This window comes from Gorilla gorilla, chromosome 9 (assembly GCF_029281585.2).
Source record: "Gorilla gorilla gorilla isolate KB3781 chromosome 9, NHGRI_mGorGor1-v2.1_pri, whole genome shotgun sequence".
Lineage (NCBI taxonomy): Eukaryota > Metazoa > Chordata > Mammalia > Primates > Hominidae > Gorilla > Gorilla gorilla.
In genome coordinates, this window is record NC_073233.2 from 122141021 (window position 1) to 122161647 (window position 20627).

At 48.7% G+C, this 20627-nt stretch overlaps 1 protein-coding gene across 3 annotated transcripts in view; it reads left to right on the forward strand.

The window, feature by feature from the left end:
• The window catches only part of ZBTB16 (zinc finger and BTB domain containing 16), a 195784-nt gene that overhangs the window by 164360 nt on the left and 10797 nt on the right, over positions 1–20627 (forward strand). For all 3 annotated transcript variants that reach the window (XM_004052158.5, XM_055356567.2, XM_055356568.2), the window contains exon 5: positions 17932–18102. In XM_004052158.5, coding sequence (XP_004052206.1) covers positions 17932–18102 — 171 coding nt within the window. The remainder of the gene's footprint in view (positions 1–17931; positions 18103–20627) is intronic.

Below are 20627 nucleotides of genomic sequence, written 5' to 3' on the forward strand. Positions count from 1 at the left end.
ATAGGGAAGTAACGAAAGGATCTTAATCAAGGGAGGGACATCAGGTGATGTCATGGAAAAGTTACTTTGACTACTTGGTTTTGACTCAACTGGTGGGTTTAAGCTGAAGGCAGGGAGATTGGGATAATATTGCCATCATTTAGGCAAAGAATATGGTAGTCTGAACCAGTGTCGCTGTATGAGGGGGTGGATAAATAAATGCACAAAAAGATACTAGAAATCCGAAAACATTTGGTAATTGATCTCTTTCGAGAGGTGAGAGAGGAATCTAGGATAATGCCTGCTTTTCTTGCTTGGGCAACTGAGTGATAGTGGAGTTCTTTACTGAAATGAAGAATACAAGAAAAAAGAGCTTTTTTTATTGTTATCGTTAGGATACTGAACAGTTTTCATATTACAGTAGCAAGGTGTGCATGACATCCAAAGGTAGGGTGTGCCTAGGAGGAATGTGGGTATACAGACGTATCTGGAATTCAGAAGAGAGAGACCCACTGGATATGTCCATTTTGGAGTTGTCATCAACATATAAATGATCATTGAAGCCCTTGGAACTGGGTGAGTTTATATAACAAGAGAGTATAGAAAGAGAAGAGAGCTTGGAATAGAATCCAGAGGAACCCCAACATATTCCACCCCTCCAGAACAATCCCAATCCACAATGGAGGTTGAGGAGTTGCTGGAAGAAATAGGAGGGACACCAGAAGAGTGTGGTGTCACGGAAGCTAAAGGAAGAGGTTTCAAAAAGAAAAAAGCAGTCAGTTTTAGATGGTGCTGAGAAGTCCCCTAAGAGGAAGACTAAAAAATGTCTGTTGCTCTTAGTGACATGGGAGTCACTGGGTATCAAAGGCAAACAGTTTTGGTGTCAGTGGAATGATAGAAGCAGGAGTGGGATTCCAGTGGGTTGAGGAGTTAGTGAGCAATTGGGAGGTAGAGGCAACGTGGGTAGGCAGCTCTAGGAGTGGAGGAGGTGGTTAGTTAGACCGATCCAAGCTTAGGGTACAGCAGGCTGGTGAAATTGAAGGATCCCAGGCAGGGGAGTTCAGGAATTGGCCAGAAGTCAGTGGGGAGTTAGACGACGGGCCTTGAAGTGTGGGCCGAATATGAAAGAAGTAAGGAAAGGAAAGGCATGCTAGGGAGATTTTTGAAGATCAAATAATGGGTTTGGTGGGAGTAACTGGATGGGAGAATTTAAAAGGTGGGAATGAGGTTTGAATATAACACTGTAGAGATAGAGCTCTTCTTGGTGATGAAAGACATGGAGTGTTCTCTATAAGCACCTCCTAGAGGGGGCCTAAGTGCAGCTCATGGTACCTGTCTTAGTCTGTTTTGTGCTGCTGTAGCAGAATGCCTGAGAGTGGGTAATGTATACAGAACAAAAATGTATTTGGTTCACAGTTTTGAAGGCTAAGTCCAAGATCAGGGTGCCAGCGTCTTACAAGGGCCTTCTTGCTGCACCACTCCATGGTGGAAGGCGAGAGGGCAAGAGAGAGCAGAGCACAAGAGGGGACTAGATTCAGTTTTTCCTAAGGAACCCACTCCCTCGAGAACGACGTTAATCCACGCGTGAGGGCACAGCCCCCATGACCCAAACACCTCCCAAGAGGCCCCACCTCCCAACACTGCTGCATTAAGATCAAGTTTCCAACACAGGAACTTTGGGGGACACATTTAAACCGTAGAAGTACCTAAGTTAAAACACCACAGCCCACTGATTTAAATATCTGTACCCCACACCCTTCTTCACCCAGCCACTGGATCAGTGTTCTAAGCAGCTACTGTTTCTCCGTCCCCTAATCATGTGTCACTGTGGTAGACATTTTTCATATATTATCTCTAATCTGCCCAGCAACCTTGCATGGTGGGTACTATAACTCTAATACAGAAAGGAAACTAAGACCCAGAGATACTAAGTAATTTGCATATGATTATGTAGTTAGTAAATAAATGGAAGAGTCAGAATTTGAACCCAGGTGTGGTCTGACTTCAACGCCGAGGCTCTTTGCTTTGTACTTCTCAGACTGTAAGCTTCTTGGGGCCAAGAAGTATTTTCTTATCATTGTGTAGCCTCAGGGTTTGATTCCTATACAGAATTGGGACTCAAGAAATTTGAGGTGCATGAGTGAGTCAGTGAGTCAGTGAGTAACTGAGTGAGGGGTACATAAAGTAACTCTCTAATGCTGTTCCCCAGGGGAAATAAAGCACCATCACCCAAAGAGAGAAATGAAGAGCACTGGACAGAAGAAAGGAACAGCAGAAAGATTTGGCCATCAAGCGATGCTGGTGTTGGGTAGCTAGAACAGAGGTGTCTCTCTTCACTACTGTTTCTAACCAGGGTGCTGGACAGCCTGTGGTTGGCCTGAGAGAGTCAGCCCTAAGGCCTCCATCTGCCCCAGCATCAACCCCAGGCTCCAGAGCTGTCAGGCAGTGGCCCAAAAACTCCAGAGGAGGAGCTGAAAGGGGAGTTACCTAAGAAACAAAACCCACGTGGGAGGAGAGAACCCCAAACCACGAAGTGACATTCTACTTCACGTTTCCTTTTAGTGTCGGCATCTGAGGCTGGGGTTTCTCTCCAGACCCTCCTTCAGAGTGCCCAGGGTTGGCGTGTCTGAACGTGTGAGGGTGTTGGGAGGGACCACGCTGCCCATGAGGAGCATGCATACCACCTAACCTGACCTTGAACTCCAGCCAGATGCCTACCAGACACTCGTCTTCCTTCCCTGAAACTGATTTATAGAATCAGGAGAGCAACCTACTTGAAAGGAGGGTAGTTCCAGATGTGGGGGTAATGGGAAATGCTAGTGGGCAATGTGGTCTTTTATTTTACTATTTTTCTTTATCATAATCATATTCCTCTCTCTCCCTCCCCAAATAGCAAGAAGGACAGTATCTTCCTTCCAGGCTTTAAAATCCCTTGCATGCCGCCTGACGTTGCCTAAAAGCCTCTCCCTCAGGCCTACGGACTCCCTCTCATTGCTTGCCTATTCAGTAAGCCTATAAATTTACTGTCCCCTGTCCACCACCATCACCACCAGCCTGTTGTGGCAGGGAAGGTGGCCTGGTGAGCCCAGTGGACTCCAGCAGGACTGCAGCAAGGTGGATACTGCTTTGTGCAGCCCCCGGAGCAGCGCTGTCCCTGAGGTCTGCAGGAAAGTCCTGGGGCCCAGGAGGACAGTGGCCCATCACCCCCGGTATTGCACATCAGGTGTCCCCCACCTGTGTGCACCATGCACACCCCCACCATCCACCTCCTGGGCCCCATGTGCTGGGGAAGGTGTGGTCAGCAGACAGGGGAGGATGTCATGCTGACGGAGCCCCTTAGAACAATAGGAGCTTCACAGGATCACAAAGCCTATCCCCCCTCATGTTACAGACGAGTTGAAGTCCAGAGAAATCAAATTCATTTGTGCAATCCTTTATCCATCTATTCGTCCTTCTCTCCATCCAATAAATATTCATTGAACACCTGTCAGAACCAAGAGATACAGTGCTGTATAAGAGAAGTGAGGTCGCAGCTCTCATGCAGCTTTCATTCTGACAGGTGGGGAAGACAGTAAACCTTGAACTTAAAGCAAGTCTCTAAGTCTTTTGGGTGTCACAGCTGAAGACTAAGGCTGGGCCTCCTGTAGTGTCCTTTGCAAGGCCCCATACTCCCTGCTTCCCGGGAGGCCAAGCATTTAGTTTGGCTCTCCATTGCAGATGGAGAAGTTTGAGGGAATAAGTATCAGTTTGGACTAGATACTTCTGGGCGGCAGAAGGGTACAGGTAGTTTCAGACCAGGATTGGTTTTTGATTTTTTAATTTTGGTAAATTATATGTAATGCAAAATTTGCGTTTTTAACCATTTTAAGAGGACAATTCAGTGGCATTAAATACATTAGCATTGTCATGCAACCATCAACACACTCTATCTCCAGAACTCTTATCATCCCGTAAAACAGAAACTCCGTACCCATTAAACACCAACTCCCCATTCCTTCCCTGGCTCCTAGACAGGGATTCTTAACTTTTTTGTGCCATTGGCTCCCTGGGCAGTCTGGCGAAACCCCTGAACACTTCCTCAGAATCAGGTCTCTAAATGCAGAAAGTAAAATACATAGAATTGTCATGGAAACTTGAAATACAAATATCAAAATATTTTTTAAAAACCATTTGTAATATAGTAATATGTGTGATTCTTTGTTATCCCATTAACCAATAACATCAGGCTGTAATTGAATAACTACCATATTTTTGCAGGAGTGGCTTGCATAGATGATATTTTGAGATGACTGCAACATTTCTAGTGCAGTGTGAAAATACCTGTAATGTCTACCGGTGACCAAGTAGTTACCAGTACTGCCCATATGACTGGCTGGTTGCTTATATTCCTAATGGAAGGAGCTACTGAATTTCAGTTGGAGGTTGGTGAAAATAAAGATGTCACTTTTTTCCCCTCTCTGAGTTCACCAATCTCCTGAATTCTGTCCCTGGACAGCTTAGGGGTTCCGTGGACTCCAGGTTAAGAAGCCGTGCCTAGACCTGAGCTCACTCCCCTTTTCTGCCTAGAGGGGCAGTGCACAGTGCACGGGGCTGGGAGCGTGCTGATCCGAAGGATGTCGTGAGTGAAGCAGTCCCTTTGCAGGGCATCACAGGAGCCCAGCCAAGGGGAAAAGGTGCCCCCACTCTCCCCAGGCCGCCAGCCTGCTGTCTGAGGTGGGCGGGGCCGGTGCCCCCTAGAAGTGTGCCTTCTGGCAGCTTCCCCCACCCCCTTCCACCCTCTTGTCCAAGGGCTCAATGCAGAAGGGAGCCATATGGTCCTTTGTGGACACATTTTCCCTAGTACAGTATCTTCCTGGTGTGAATGCAGGCCTGGCGGGCGCCCTGGTGTCAGCTGTCCCTCCCCTTCCCTGGCGCCCCATCCCCCATAGCCAGCCCAGAGAGTAGCAGGTTGTGGGGAGTCGGGGAGCCCTGCAGAGTCGGGGTGAGTAAGGAGTCTTTCAGTAACACCCACACACACACTCACACAGAAAACTGTTGAAGTGAAGTCAAATGTCTCAAAGTCAGATCCCTTTTTAGTATGAATTTGCTGTGTCTCATTCTGAGCACTAATTCCAATTTAATTGCAAGTGGCCTGAAGCCTCTTCAATAGGAGTAACAAATGGTTTGATTTTGTAAACTTCATCAGACTGCATTTTAAATGCGACACAGTAGCCCAACTCGAATGCCAATGAAGCACTGGAGTAGCTCTCTGTTTACTAATTATCCGTTTTTACTCCAAGCCACGCTAGCTGGCTTGTCTGATTAAATCGGATTTGTGGGATAGAGAACAGCTAGCAGAGTTTTCTCTATAGTAAACGAGATTGAAACTATGGGCCGCCTGGCTGCACACTGTAAATTATATTTCCTTTTAAAGGGGACGTGTCTCTTTTATTTCTCTGTCATCCCTCCTGCATATTAAACTTTACGGTACAGAAGTATACCCGACTGCTTCTAAATCCAGCCTCTCACCCTCCACCTGGTAGCCCACTCTCACTTTCTGTGATTTCCGTCTCCCTCTCTGAAGGACTGGAAAGGAAATTGGTAGCTGCATTCTCTGCTCCTTTATCTTTTTAACCCTCTTCTTTTCTTCCCCTTTATTCTGGAATTGGCTTTTCATTATTCCATTATTTTCAAAGATACCTGTGATGACATGGATGCTTAGAAACTATATTGAGTTAGCTAAAAGAGAGTTCTGGCAACAGAATTTACCAGGACCTAACACAGACTGGGTTTTAGCCTTTTAGAAGGATGTGAAGATGGGTGGTATTGGGCCGGGGCAGGCAGGGGTTGGGCATGAATTGGTAATGATAGTTTGAATTGTGAAAAAAGAGTCAATTTCTGAAAAATCAAATGTGTTCCTTTGGTTCACCTGGAATGATGAAATCCTTTCCTCTGAACGCAGTGAAATCGGAATCACCTGATTTCTACCTATGGCCCAGCGGAGAAGGCCGTGGGGCAGGTGTTGGAAGGGTGAATGTTGGTGGTCCCACCCTCTCGGTTGAAGCCCAGGTTGGGGCAGTGGGTGTGTCCTCTTTCTACTCCCTGGCTGGTTCTGGGTCTGACGTAGAGCTCCTGGGCTCGATTTATTGTTTATTCCTCTGACCCTAGGAAGGCAAAACAACCTCTGTCCTTGGTCCTTCCTGTAATGTGCATGTGCAACACACAGATGCACACACATGCAGGTACATGAAACAAACGCAAGGAGCCCTGAATCAGGTGTAATCAGGCTGTGCGTACATTCTGCCGTTGCTAAGACCAACTCCATGAGCCCTGCCCTCGTTCTTGGTATCTGTGTATGCGCTGGGCGCTTTTTTATATTTTAATTTGCTTCTGAATGTCCTGCAGAATTAACAGTATCTGTCTGCACTTTTCCCTTTTTGGCTATTGTGTGCCGTACAGTACGGGAAGGCCGCATGGTGTCTCTGATATTGATAGCCTGGTTACCGTGGGAATGAATGGCCACCACACTCTCAGGCCCACAGCCCTCCTTTTAATTGTTGACAGTAAAAAGCGTTTAAATGCTGCTTAATTTGTAATCATCTTCTGTGGGGGGGCGGGGGGGGGAAGGAGAGGAGCCATTAAAATGTCAGTAAAATGAATACATCTTCTCCTTTTTTGTTATTTTGTTTTGCTTATTTATATGGGGTAGTTTTTCTTTTCATTGCCAAGTGTTTGGGAGATATTTAAATGGCGCTGAAACAATCAGTATTTCGTTTTATTTTGAATTTCTGTCTCGCCCAACCCCTGCTCCCCTCCCCACTCCATTCTGTCTCCCTGGGCCTTTGTCTTGCCTCTGTCTCTCTCTCTTTTCTGTCTGGGTCTCCTCCTGCCTCCTGCCTCTGCCTCCACCTCCCTATCTCTGGAATACATTGGGGTTTACTGGAAATTTTACATGAGAGCCTAGCTGAGGTTTTTGGGTTTTTTTCCCCAGAGAACCTACTCCTGGGCTGCAGTTTCTCTGCAGGGGCCTCAGGATTACTTTGGGAATGTCTGAAACTAGAGAGAGTGACCATCTATAGAAAGCATCTTTTACACGTGAAGTATACGGGAGATGAAAGAGTCCTGGGGATAACTTATTGTTCAGACAAGGAAATTGGGTCTTACCTTCACGTGGAAGCTCCGTGCCTCCCGTTAAGCTCTGGACACACAGCCAGAATGTAAATGCCTACTATGTGTTGGACACTGTGCTCTTGTAATGAAACTGCTAGATTCAGAGGGTCTGGTTCTCTGATTTGCTCTCTATATGGGCTTTCTTGGGGGTCTTCTCTATCATTCTGCTGCTGGGGGCTTGGGAGAGAAAGCTCCCCCTCCATATTCCCCATCCCAACTGCTCAGCCCTCACCTGGCACAGAGAGGCTTCAGGTACTCTCAGACCCAGCTACTCAATAATTGCCTCTGTGAGTGTTCAGCCAGTTTAGGAGGTCTTAAGCTGCTAACTGGTAGTCCCCTAGAAAAGGGACCTAGAGGTTCTCCCAAGTCCTGTGAAATTTTCCCATCTTCCTAAAAATCCCCATCTCACAGTGCTGCTTGAGAAAGGTTGAACCTAGATTGGCACCCAGCAGGTGCCCAGTCAATGTTGGATCCTTTCTTTGCCTTGTCTGTGACTGTCCCTCTGTCAGCCTAAGAATGTGGTTCCTTTTAGTTAAAGGGATTCTCTTTAGCTAAAAGAAGGCTGTGAAGTCTGACTTTGAAAGAGAAAATGCTGACGTCCATCTCAGTGGGAGAAAGGACCATTCAACCCGCCAGCACCCTCTTCAATAGAATTGTTGAATATTGGAGTGGAGAAAAACCCTTTAAGGATCACTTATATCCCTCTTCATTTTACTGATGAGGAAACTGAGGCCCAGAAAGGTCTAGTAACCCACCCAGGAGTGCACAGCGAGTTAGTCACTGAGCCAGGACTTGAGGCCAGGTTTTCTACTCTTGTTTTCAGTTGGGAGTCTGCAGTAAAAAGCCACGTGAGGGCAAGAGGATGGCTGGGATGTGAAGATCCTGGCCTGCCCTTTCATGCTCCATCACGATGTTCCCCCACCCGCTTTGGGGCTTCTTTTCCTGGAAGCCTCTAAGATCAGCTGAATTCGAGACCAAGGGACCCATATTTCTTGCAGTGCTCATGCAACCTTGCAGAGGGTTACAGGCAGAATACATGCCAGGGAATGGACTTAGGAAGAAACTGATTGTAGCTTTTGGTTTATTTGCTACCCACCTACCCCCAAATGCAGGAAGTAGGGAGCCCTTTGGCTTTAGGAACCCTGAGAGTAAACAGGTGCCTGTCTCTCTCCTTTGAACTTTATTTCTACAGAACAAGCAGTGTAGAGAAACAGAGGAAAACAGTTCTCTGCATCTTGGGAGAAGTTGTTGAGCACGGGGCCCTCAAGTCGGCACCCTGCCTACTTGCTCCATCCCACAGTCCATCATTCTCCCAGCCTGATCCCATCTCAGAGGCACCTCTCTGCCAGAACGGGCAGTCCCTGAGAGAGGCTTCCACATCAGATGCCCCACCCAGGGTTGGGCTGGGTTGGGTTGGGCTGGGCTAGGCTAGGCTTGCTCTGCAGAGCTGGGCTAGGTTAGGCTACTGCAAGCTGCCCTTCTCCTCTCTGGGTTGTTGAAGTTGGTCCGATTTTTCAATCATGGGCCAATTAGTTTCACAAATGGGGGCCCCCGTGGTGCCAGGGCACATTTGTTCCGGGCCTGCGCACTGGCCAGGCCCCATTGTTCTGCCTCCCACCCCCGTGTGGGCCCATTGTCCTCACCCCCAGCGGGTGCTGCTTACTGCTGATTTATACGGGCAGGCGTCCTGCGGGCTCCAGGCTTCTCTGCCACAGCTGGCGGAGGTGCTTAAGGCCTTGGACCCCGTGACCTTTGCCCTAGTCCTGCTGTCATTTTGAAAGTTACAGACCAGAGGGCTGCATACCTCTCCGGATTTACTTTCCACCCCAACTCATCCCCCCCACCCGCTCTACTGCACACACGCACGCGCGCACACGCACACACACACACACACACACACACGCACTCCCTTTCCTTCTTCCTCTGCTTGCTCTTGGAGAAGTTTTAATTCATTCTGGAATGTCTGGAAGGGTCCAGCCACTGGACTGGAAACCAAGAAGAAGGAGCTGCTGGGGCAGGTGGGAGGTACCAGCCGAGGATATTAGTCTCTGCTGATGTGCTTGGAAGCAGCTACTTCCCGGAATGTGGTTTTTAATCCTCGGATTCATTAGTTCCATATCTGATGCTGGGAGGAAGGGAGGAGGATGTTGCTGTCGGTGTGGCACTGCCAGGGAACCAGGACTTGATTTGGCATCTTGCAACTTAGCATGCCCCCTTCCTGCCAGAGGCCCCTGCACCCTAGAAAGGGCAACGCAGCGTAGGAGGTAGATTGAATGTGAAGGTGGTTTTGTAGCCCAGTACGAAAATGCAGATCTTGTCCCCTCTTAACCTGTTTATTCTCTCTCTTCTTGCAAACCAAACTTCTCTCCTCCTTTTTTTTAAAACCTCCTTCCTTTTTTTATCCACCCCTTTTCTTGTCCCCCTCCCTCATTTTCTCCCCCTCTTGGGCTGGTTTGTTGGAGTGATTGACAAAATTAGTAAATCCATTCATGTTACTTTTATTGTGCAGGTCTCAATAAATCCCTCATGTCCAGGGCGCACCTTAATGAGCTAGTGAGCTGACAAATTTGTTTACTGTAGCTGGAGGTGCCGAGTAATGAAATGCACTTGTGTCTGCAGCTCACTGCTAAACAAATACATGGTTTTCCGGGAGCCAGCTCTGCTAGCTGCTGCTGCCTGAGGACACAGCCACATTACCCAAGAGACTGAAAGTTGTATGTGTGCATATGTTTTGAAAAATGTAATCACTCTCTCATCTATTGCTTAGTTTTAAAACAAATCTGAATCAGCTGCTCAAACTCCTCCCCTTTTTTGTTATGCAATGAAGATGCTTTTGCTCCCTTGACTGACGGTATTGAAACCATAACATTCCCTTTTTCTCTTGTGGAAATGGAATGTCATACAGATGTATAGATGCCTTCCATGATTCTACGCAGATAAGAAAGGAAGGAAAAAGGGGCAGAGAGGGCTGGATAAAGAGACCTAAAATTGACAAGGATGAAATTGACAAGTGATGCTAAGGTTTTTGGCTCTTAGCTTGGTTTGGGAAGATGGAACTGAACGCCTCAGCAGTGGGTGACTCTATATGCAGGAGACAAACACCCATGCATGAGCTCAAAGCTAATTGAGTTTGAGACAAGTCTTCGAAGATGGTATCTTTGTGTATTCTACCCCAGTAAAAGGAACTGGGGAACTTGTCTCCCACTCACCAGCAGCTGATTGGAGTTTCCAGGGTTCGGTGGGCTGATTTGGCCTTCATTGCCCACATAGCTAGCCTTCTGAGGAACGCCAGGAGTACAGTAGTGCATCCCTAATGATCCTGAAAACTAGAGAACTAAAGAGAGGGCTCTTGGCCATTTGTCCAGTAGATTCCTTGAAAAGGAGGTGAGCCCTAAATGATAGCACAGGGGAAGTCAAAATGGAGGAGCCACTCAGATTCAAGGGCTGGACTTTGTTCCTTTCTGTCTATTCCTCACCCCACCCCAGCCTTCTCCATCCTTTTAAGATGCAGACAGAGCCTTCCTGCCTTGGGTGGGAGTCAGCCTGGTGCTGCTTGTCTCTGCCTCTCTTTCTCTCTTGCAGAGTGGATGGTACAGCCCTGCTACCTTTTTCAGCAGCAACCTGGGGGCAAAGGGAGGAGAAGATGGGCGAAAGGAAAAGGCATCAGTTTATATGATGGTTTGAGTGTGTGGTCACGAAGGTTGCCCATGCTGGAGATGGTGTCTTAGTAAAGAGTAATCCCCCAGGATGTCAGAGGGAGCAGAAAGACATATCTGAAGGATTTGGGGGCTGGGGGTGGAGGGAGGGGGAAGTTTCTAGTTTAAATCAAGGTTTTCACACCCTCCTAAATTTGATATTTTCTTTCTGTGGGGAGAAGAAGCTTTCGGGGTGGCAGGGGAGGCAGTCCTTCCTTTGTTGGGTGAGGTTGGGTAGGATTGGACGTGAGAAGCCCCTCCGGGGTACATGTGCATGCACGAGCACACACGGGCATGCACACACCCCAGCACATGCACACACAGCAGTCCCAGCCTGCTTACCAAAAAAAGCTGGAGTATATTTAGATCCCTCTGCTCCTTTGATTAAGAAACTGCTTATAGCAGGAGATAATAAGAGCTTTGCTCCAAGAAGGTGTAGCACCTGAACATCTTCTCCAGCTGTGTACCCCTCTGATCCTCTTCCTTCCCACCTATTAAAGAGATAATTGGTATGGAAATGGCACAGGTGTAAACATGAGGGGTTTTGTGTTTCATAATTTCAGACCCCGTCATCACCTGGGTGAAATACCCTAGGTCTGTGTCACCCCTTCTGCCTACTATTCCACCCTGGCCTGGCTTTCTCCCTTTCTCTCTCTTTCTTTCTTTCCCTCTCCCTTTCTTTTCTTTTCTTTTCTTTTCTTTTCTTTTCTTTTCTTTCCTTCCTTCCTTCTCCTTTTTTTTTTTTTTTTTTTCTAAAATTAAGCTTGTTTTAAATTGGAAGACTTTGAGTCATACATGCCCTGTAGTCAAAACTGGCAGTGTTGCCACTGGGGGGTCTGGTGTGGCTCACCTTCTCTGGAGATAGAATTGATGCAAATGTGGTCCCAGATATTTGCGTGGATCCTGCCCATATTACTAAGAGTCATGTTCCTTGAGTCTTGATAGCATCATCCTTTCTACATGCATCCCCTTTTCCTACTTCAGATTCCCTTTGAGCAGATACCCTGGGAGTCCAGGCTAAGACTGAGTCCCATTCATTCTTCAGAAGAGCAGAGGTGCTAATTCCTTGACCTGAAAAATTATTTTCTTGGGTCAAAGCTGACTTATATATCTGATTTACATTGAAATGTACAGATTGATAGAAAACAATACATTTGTAGGATTTACGTAATCAAAAACATTTGTCAGTTGCATCATAACAGGGCTATGAAGTTAGGGTTGGAAAGGGCAGGTTAGTTATGAATTCTCTTATCCTAGATGAAGAAACCAAGGTTAAGGACAACCGCTGCCTGGACTAGGATCACAAATCCAAGAAGGGCTGTACCTCTGGGCCAGAATTGGGATCTTTGGACTGTTTCACTGTGTAATATGGCAAAACTGATCCTTCTATGGTCTGGGTTTTTGCTTCTGAGCAACAGAGCTCAGACATGGAGTGACAACGAAGGAGTCCTGTCCAGCCCACCAGACAGACACGGGGGGCCTCAGTGAGATCCGCTGCCTGTGGGTCACTTGTCATTACTGATTTCCAAGGAGAGTCTTGTTGGATGCTCTTAGTAGTGGTTTCATTTGTGGACTGTAGTCTGAACTTTCCTCATCCCTAGCCCTCTGTCTGTACCATGACTCTCCTCATACCTCCTCCCCTACCCTTTGTGATTGTCTCACAACCCCTTATTTATTTTCTAATTCAACATGCAGTTATTAAGTGCCTACTCTATATCAGGCTGTGTACTGTGTGTTGGGGAATATAAAGATGAATACAATAGTTCCTACTTTGGAGGCTTACAATCTATTAGGCAGAGCTGAAAGTCCAAAATAAGTGCAATACAGGGCTTTACGTGATATAACAGAGCTCAGAGGAAGATGGTGTTGTTGGCACTGAATCCTAAGTGGTGTAACTCCTCAAAGATGCCTTCTCTAGGGTCAGCTTCCCAGAAAGTAGCAGCCCAAAGACAACAAAACAGCTTAGGCGTGTGTATTGTGCAGGGCTGCCATGACTCATGATCCAGGTCGTTCACTGCACAAGGGTACCCAGCTGAGGAGGGAAGATCCCAAAACCCTGCCCTCTCTGTACTCACCATAAATATGCAGCCAGGTCTGTGGGGCTGGCCAGAGGAGGAGACGTGATTTTCTAATTCAGATGAAGGTGTTGTTTGGCCGTCTTTGGCTCTGTGACCACATTATAAAGTTTTTTCGTGTGGATATCTCATTCGATGTTCTTGATAACCACAATGGCAGATAAGGAGCAAATGGATCTGGTGAAAAGAATGACTTACTCGGGGCCACAAGGCAAGTATGTGGGAGAGCTGGGACCCCTGTGCTGCTTTTCCTTCCCCTGTGTCGTGTGGACCATCTGACTTCTGAGGGTCTCGTTTATCCAGTCAGAGCACCTCCCCTCTCCCCGGTGGTACCAGGCCTGACGTCTCTCCATAGCAGAGGACGGAACCCAGGCGTTGTAGGGAGCAGAGCGTTCCAGTGCTGCCGGGCCCCCCTGCCTTGCCGCACATCTCACTGCAGCTAATGAATTGCTAATACAATTTTCTAGATAATTTTATTTCCATAGTCCCACATTTTAATGTGTTTCCAAAAGCTAGCATTTATTTGCTTAATCTCCCAGTGTAATAGAATCTGCCCTGACTCATCATACATGCGAACAATCAGCTAGGCTGAAACGCCAGCAAATTGTTTAATAACTCACATCTAGTCTCTAGATTTTTAACTCGCATGCACCAATAGCTTTTCTTGTGTCTCATCCACATCTCCCCCCCCTTTTCCATTTTTTTAAAAATACTTTTCTATCATCATAGCTGTTAGTTTCTAAGCAGAAAAATGGGGAAAGTGGATGCTGAGTCTCAGAGGCTCCCCTTTCTTCCCCTGGGAGCCTTGGTTGGTGGATACGTGACCAAGGAGCACCCCTGCACCTTGTGGAATGTCCCAGGAAAGGGAGAGAGACCACTGTAGGGACATCATAGCGTTTCCTTTCCAGCTGGTGACCATATAACTTCCAGCCTGTTGGGCAGTTGTGGAACTGGCCATCTGGGATTTTGTGCGTGCCACTCCTCCCTTGCTGTCCCACCTTTCTAGGATTTTCTCTCTCCCTTTGCCCTGGCAGCCTCTGCCCTGGTCTGGTCCCTACCCTCCTCCAGTGGCCCATCAGCCCTCTCACTGCTTCTAACCGCTTGCTGCTGCTGTTGGTCCCCATGTGTGCCCAGAGTCACTGGCTTCAAACACAGGTCAGATTGTGCTAGCACCACTCGTCTTAGTCAATTCAGGCTGCTATAACAAACTGCCACGGACTGGGTGGCTTATACACAGCAGACATGCATTTCTCACAGCTCTGGAGGCTGGGAAGTCTGTGATTGGGGTGCCAGCATGTTCAGGTTCTGGTGAGGGTCCTCCTCCTGGTTGCAGACTGCTGATTTCTCGGTGTCCTCACGTGGTGGAAGGGGCTAGCTAGCTCTCTGGGCCCTCTTTTACAAGGACACTCATTCCATTTTAATTACCTAATTATCTCTCCCAGGCCCCACTTCCTAATACCATCACCTTAGGGGTTAGGATTTCAAAAAAGGAATCAGAGGGGGACCCAGACATTAGGATCATAGCAACCCTCGGTCCTTTCATGGCACTGCATTGCCTGTAGAATAAAGTCCAACCTGTCCTGCCTGGCATATGCAGCCCTCTGATCTGACTCCCATCACCCTCCCAGCTTGTCTCCATCCCCAGGGCCTGACCTTGGCCCCATCTGCTCTGACATTTGCCAGTGGTGTCTCTCTCCTTAGCCTGGCACATGTGTCCCAACTTCTTGTCCTTTGCTTCTTAGATACTCAACTTTTAAAAGCCTAACTCAAAATCTCAGGAGCTCTTGGAGTCGCCCTGCCTTACCCTCTGGGTGGTTGTTAACTCGGCATCTCCCACTAGTCTGGGACCCAGTTTCTCTGCTCAGCCTTAGCCTGCCCCTGGTCACCTAGCACAGTGCCTGCACTTGGTAGTGGCTCAGTGAGTTGGCTGAATGGACATGAAGTGGGTTCAGGCCACCCTGAGAAGTAGGGACAGCATAGTGGGGCAGCATCGAGGGGCCTTGGGAAGACCAAGGGGGCAGAGTGCTGCGGTCTGCCTTGCTGGGTGGTATTGACACTCAGAGCACCTGTGGGTCTGGCTGTATAGGCTGAGATGTCCTATTGGGAATGCCATTCATGTTCCCTTTGCCCAGGTTCCTTCCATGCGGGGGATCTCAGAGGATGCATAAGGAGAAGCCTTGGCTCTTAAAGGGCATGGCTGGCCTCCAAAGCCTACTCAACCCTACTGATTTAAGGTAGCTGTTTGAACACCTGGCTTAATTTGGGCTCTCTGTGGGGTGGGGGTTAAGGGCAGAGAGGGGGTAGATGCTGGGGGCTCTCAAGTTGAAGGAGTGGGGGCCACCGGGCACAGAACACATTGCAGATGCACTGTCCTCCTGTGTACGTCGGCCAAGCAGGGAGGGACATTGAAGATTCACTGTCAACTCTTGGCATTGCTTCTGTCCGGAAAGATAGATCTCTCATTATGTCTCCCTCCAGCAAGTGAAGCTGAGTAGACTACTCAGCATTTCTGAGAGACCTTGGTGGCTCCCAGTGGGATTGGAAGGCCTCAGAGAGCTATGCCTTGACCCAGCTCCAGCTACTGCCCACTCCCGGCCAGGGGTTCTCTAGCCATTGCTGGAGCTGTACTAGAGGCAGGAGTCCTCTGTACCGTCCTTACTGGGCCTCTTCCAGTGTAAGCCCAGACAGGCGGGCAGTCAGCTCCAGAGGTAGCATTGAGTCCAGCCCCGTGGTTTCTGAAAGACAAACCGAGATATTTTCAGATCCCAACTCTGCCTCTTTCTGTGTGATCTTAGGCAAGTTATTTAATCTTTCTTTTACACTGGTAAAAAGGGGGATAAGAATGCCTGCTTTGTAGGATTGCAAGTTTTAAATGAACTGACAACATAGATAAGGCACCTAGCATAACGCCTAGATTTGCTCCCCTTCCTTCCTGCTTTTTGTTGGCCAGGAGCAAAATCCAGTGCTGGCTGTTATTCTCCTTCCCTGCTCAGCCTTCCTGACTGCTGGTGAGATGGGGCGTGGCTCCAGGTGCTTAGACTTCAGTGTCTGCAAAGGGAAGGGATATCAGGGTGGGTGTGAGGGGCACAGAAGTGTGGGGGACAGTGAGAGGTGGGCCTTGCCTGCCTACTAGTCCATCCTAACCCAGCCATGAGTGGGACGGAGGTGGTGAGGACCAGACCTCTCACTTGCTATCTCCATTGATGGCCAGGAAGGCAGGGAGGTTCTTCGTGCCATCCCTTCTCTTCCCCCTACCTTCCACCAGACACTTCCCGATTCCATGCTGAGCAGCCCATGGCTTCCAGCAGCCAAAGCTTTACCCCCTCCCCCCACCCACTCTGGACTGGACTGACAGATGCTAGGCCTACTTACGTTTCCTGCTTGTGCCTTCCCACACAGGAGACAGTGGTGTGGGGCCAAGTGCAGGTGATATTGCCCAGGCACCAGCACAGAGACACACAGATGGGCCTGCTGGGGAGCTCCTGTGCCCAGGAAAACAGAGCCCAAAAGGGTGGGCACTGAGCTGCCAGTTAGGACTCAGACACAAGGTCAGATACTTCCTCCTGTGGTGCTTCAGCTGGAAATTTCGGCCATGGCTCCAGAGCAGTGTCAGAAAGGGATTGGTAACAAACAGAAAAGGGCAGCCTGTATGTGTGGGGTACTTTGGGGATGAACAGCCAGTTAGAATTAAATGAAAATCTCACATCACTCGCTGGCTTTCAATCCTTTGACAGTTGCCCATCGGGTTTAGGATGGAACTACATCTCTTGACATGGTTTGCAAGAACCTGCATGGCCTGGCCCTTGCCTTTCCCTTGAGCCTCCTCTTCTTCCCCAGCTGCACTACACCATTCCTCTGTCTGATCCTCCCACCGGCCATGTTTCCTCCTGGCCCAGAGTGTGCACAGACACTATTCCATCTTCCGGATTCCGCCATTCACCTGGTGTTCTGGGTAACGTCGGTCATGAGAGCAGGGACTTTGCATGCTCTTCCTTGGTTATATCCCCAGTGCCAAAAAGACAGCCTTACTTGTAGAAGGCACCAAATAATACTTGTTGAGTGAATGGACCTAAGATTCATGCTTTAGTGAGTGGAGAAGTAGTTAAAAAAACAAAACAAAACAGGATCTGTAGCTAGTCTTGGGAAAGCATTAAAATCTAGGGTGTGTGAGTGTGAACCCCAGCCCTGCCACTTACGAACTCTATGGCAGGAGTCCCCAACCCCCGGGCCATGGTCTGTGAGGAGCTGGGCTGCACGGCAGGAGGTGAGCGAGTGAAGCTGAGCTCCGCCTCCTGTCATATTAGTGGTGACATTAGATTCTCACAGGAGCATGAACCCTATTGGGAACTGTGCATTCAAGGGATCCAGGTTGCACACTCCTTATGAGAGTCTAATGATAAATGTAATGTGCTTGAATCATCCCAAAACCATCCCCCCACCATACGTTTCATGCCTTCCATGAAACCAGTCCCTTGTGCCAAAAATGTTGGGGACCACTGCTCTGTGGGATTTTGGCCAAAGTACTTAATCTGTCTGTGCCTCAGTCTCCTTGTCTAAGGGATGAGGATAACAGAGGCTAGCTTTTTGAGTTTTGGATTTATATTAGTTATGTTAGAACAATGGCTGGCCCATAGTATCTTTGTTATTGTTTTTTCTCACAGGGTCTACCTTGCCTCCCCCACTTTTTGCCCTGTACTCTGTGAAGTCCATCTGGTATATGCTGTCTTAGTACCTTGCCGCCTTTTACATACCACCCGACACAGTTGCACATTACCCTTGCTGTTGCGATGTATTTGATCAATGTCTATCCTTTAGCTTTAGCTTCCAGAGCTCGGGAACGACGTCGATTTTGCCCATCACTGGGGCCACATACTGGGTGCTCAGTGTTGCATAGCCTGGGCCCACTCTGGATTTGCCCCTGAGCATGGGGATTTGGAGGTGTGAGTCCCGACACTCGCTCTCACTCCAGATGGGTAAAGAATGCACCTTGTATTCCCACCTTTCTGAGGCACCCCCTCTCCTGTCTCCCACAGGCACTGACATGGCCGTCTTCTGTCTGCTGTGTGGGAAGCGCTTCCAGGCGCAGAGCGCACTGCAGCAGCACATGGAGGTCCACGCGGGTGTGCGCAGCTACATCTGCAGTGAGTGCAACCGCACCTTCCCCAGCCACACGGCTCTCAAACGCCACCTGCGCTCACATACAGGTAGGTCAGTCCAGCTGATGGGTGGATCTGGGTCTCTGGGAGCCAGCGTCTATATTTACCTCCAAGGACGTAAAGTGGAGGTGGTGGGCTGAGTCAGCCCTCAGTCCTTCTGCTCAAGGCTTGGACGTGCAGAGGCTGCCTGTCGTGCGGGTAAATGTGGACAGTTCTCCCAGTCCCCTCCTGTGGACTGTCGGTTCAAAGTCTTTCCGTGTTCAACACAGGATACTCATTAAAAAGGCAGGCTCTTGGGTCCCACTCTCAGAACCTTTTATTCCATGGGTCCAGGGTGGGGTCCCAGATTCAGCATTATTAATATGTATTCCCAAGGGATTCTCATGTAGGTAGACCCAAAATGAATTTTGAGAAAAACTGACCTGCTGGGTCTCTTAACATTGTCTGCCCTGCCTCCCACCACTCTTGATGCCCCGCCGCTCTATCCATACACATTTCTGAAGTCAGCTTCGGGCTTCTGAGGGCAAGTTGAAGCAGTGATCCTACTTTCCCCACAGTAACAAAGGCCTGTACTTGGACCTTAACCCTGTTTAGGGAAGACAAGGAGGGCATTTAAACGATGAGCAATGAAATATCGCTGCTCAGCCAGTTCCAGGTGATGGGACAAGGGAGGGGTTACGAGGTAAGGAGGCTGGGCCAGGTGCTGAGGGGCTGGCCATTCCCTGCCACCAGCCTCTAGGGCTTCAGGGATGGGGACACTTGGTCCCTGATGGCCAAGAGGCATTTGCTTTCCTGCAGCAGCTCCCAGTCTTCCCTAACAGGGGAGTGGATGGCTTAAATTCCTTATTTTCTCTATGACAAAACTGGGGCTCTGCTGAAACTACCTGGTTAAAGGAATGCCCATTTCTGAGTCTGCGTTTGTGTGCTGTGTTTGTAGGGAGGGTTGGGGTCAGGTCTCTATCTGGGTATGTAACAGAGCGTATACTTGTAAAAACCTCTGCATGCCACGTAAAGGAACAGTAGGCCCTCTCCTCATTTTGAGAGTCTTGTCACAGCTCAGAGATTGAGTATGCAGACCAGGTCTTGCATGGGTGGCAGGCTCTGCTAAATAAGGGAAGAGCTTTACTTCTCATGGACTGAGCTGGCCTGGCCAGCCAGCAGCAGGTATCCTCATTAAGGAGCCTTCCTGGCTCTCACTTCTGGATGCCATTTTGTTCAGGGGAGCACATTGTCTTAGCATCACTAGATTTGCACAGAACTACTTAAAATTTCTGGGACAGGACGGAGGTAGGGCCCAGAGAGGTGGGCTCAATAAGAAGGGCCCAGGAGAGTGGGATGTTGACAAGGACTTTCTCTACAGCGATTGCGTAAGCATTTCCCCTGCAGCTATATGCACCTTCCTATGAACGCCTCCCTCAACAGGTCCCCAGGTTGATTCGGTCTTATGAAAGATGGCTAGATACCTTTCAGCCACTTCTGAGCATGCCACTGGGTCCAATCAGTTGGCTTCATGTGACTTGAATGATCTCAGTCCTGCTAAATCCACCCAGGATATGCCCTGCTCTGACCATGCCACCTTCTCAGAGCTCAGATATGAAAATGTCACATGCTCTTGTGTCAGTCATGGCTCAGATCCACGGGTAGGGGCTGTTTCCAGAGTTAGGGAGAAGCTCTTGCTTATTCTAGGAAACACGGAGCATGTGTGCTGCCTATGCACACACAGAGAAACACCCATCAATTTTCACACCAGCGAGGCACTGTGCACACAAGCCATATACAGGCTGTGCACACCCCACACACAATGCCTCATTAATATTCCGTTGTTCTTGGCCCATTTGCTGCTGGGGCCGGGTGTTTAGCATCAGCAGCTGTGTTTGGTAGGTTAGTCCAGCCGTGCTCTTGGCATTGATGGATCCCTGATTCACACGGCTCATCATATAATAAACTCTCAGCTGTGCTGAAGGGAGGGGCTGGAAGGGAGGGGCCTGAGGAGCCAGCAGGATGGGGCTGGGGTGGGGAGGACGACAGACACTGGGCTTGGCCGGTGCCAGAGAAAGCACCAAGTAAGGACAGATTGGGGGGGTGTGGGGGGGGTCACAGGTGCACCGGGCAGGCTGGAGGGGGCTCTAATTAGTCTCGTTTGTCCTGCACTTAATGTCAAGCTCATTAAAGAGGCTACAGAGTTAATCAACATACCACAAATTGGATTTTGAGTTCTGCAGCCAGTTTTGTGTACATTATGGCCACACTGACACAATCAGCTCTCAGGGTGAGGATTTCACGCCAGGTGCGCACCGTGCTTCCAAATCGGGATGGGGATACGTGTGTGTTGGTGACTTTTTCTTTCTTTTTTTTTTGTTGTTGTTTGTTTTTCCTTCTAAGTTCTTTTTATTCTTTTCCCTGGGCAGACTCAAGAATTTCCTATTTAAACTCATATAACATGTGCTCCACTTCATAATTAAATTCCTAAAAATCGGATCAAACAAACTCCTCTGTCTTAACCCTTTGTTTTTTAAATTGTTAGGGACCCCTCTGGAGGGGAAAGGCACAGGCAGCCGCCCCCTTCCCCCCCA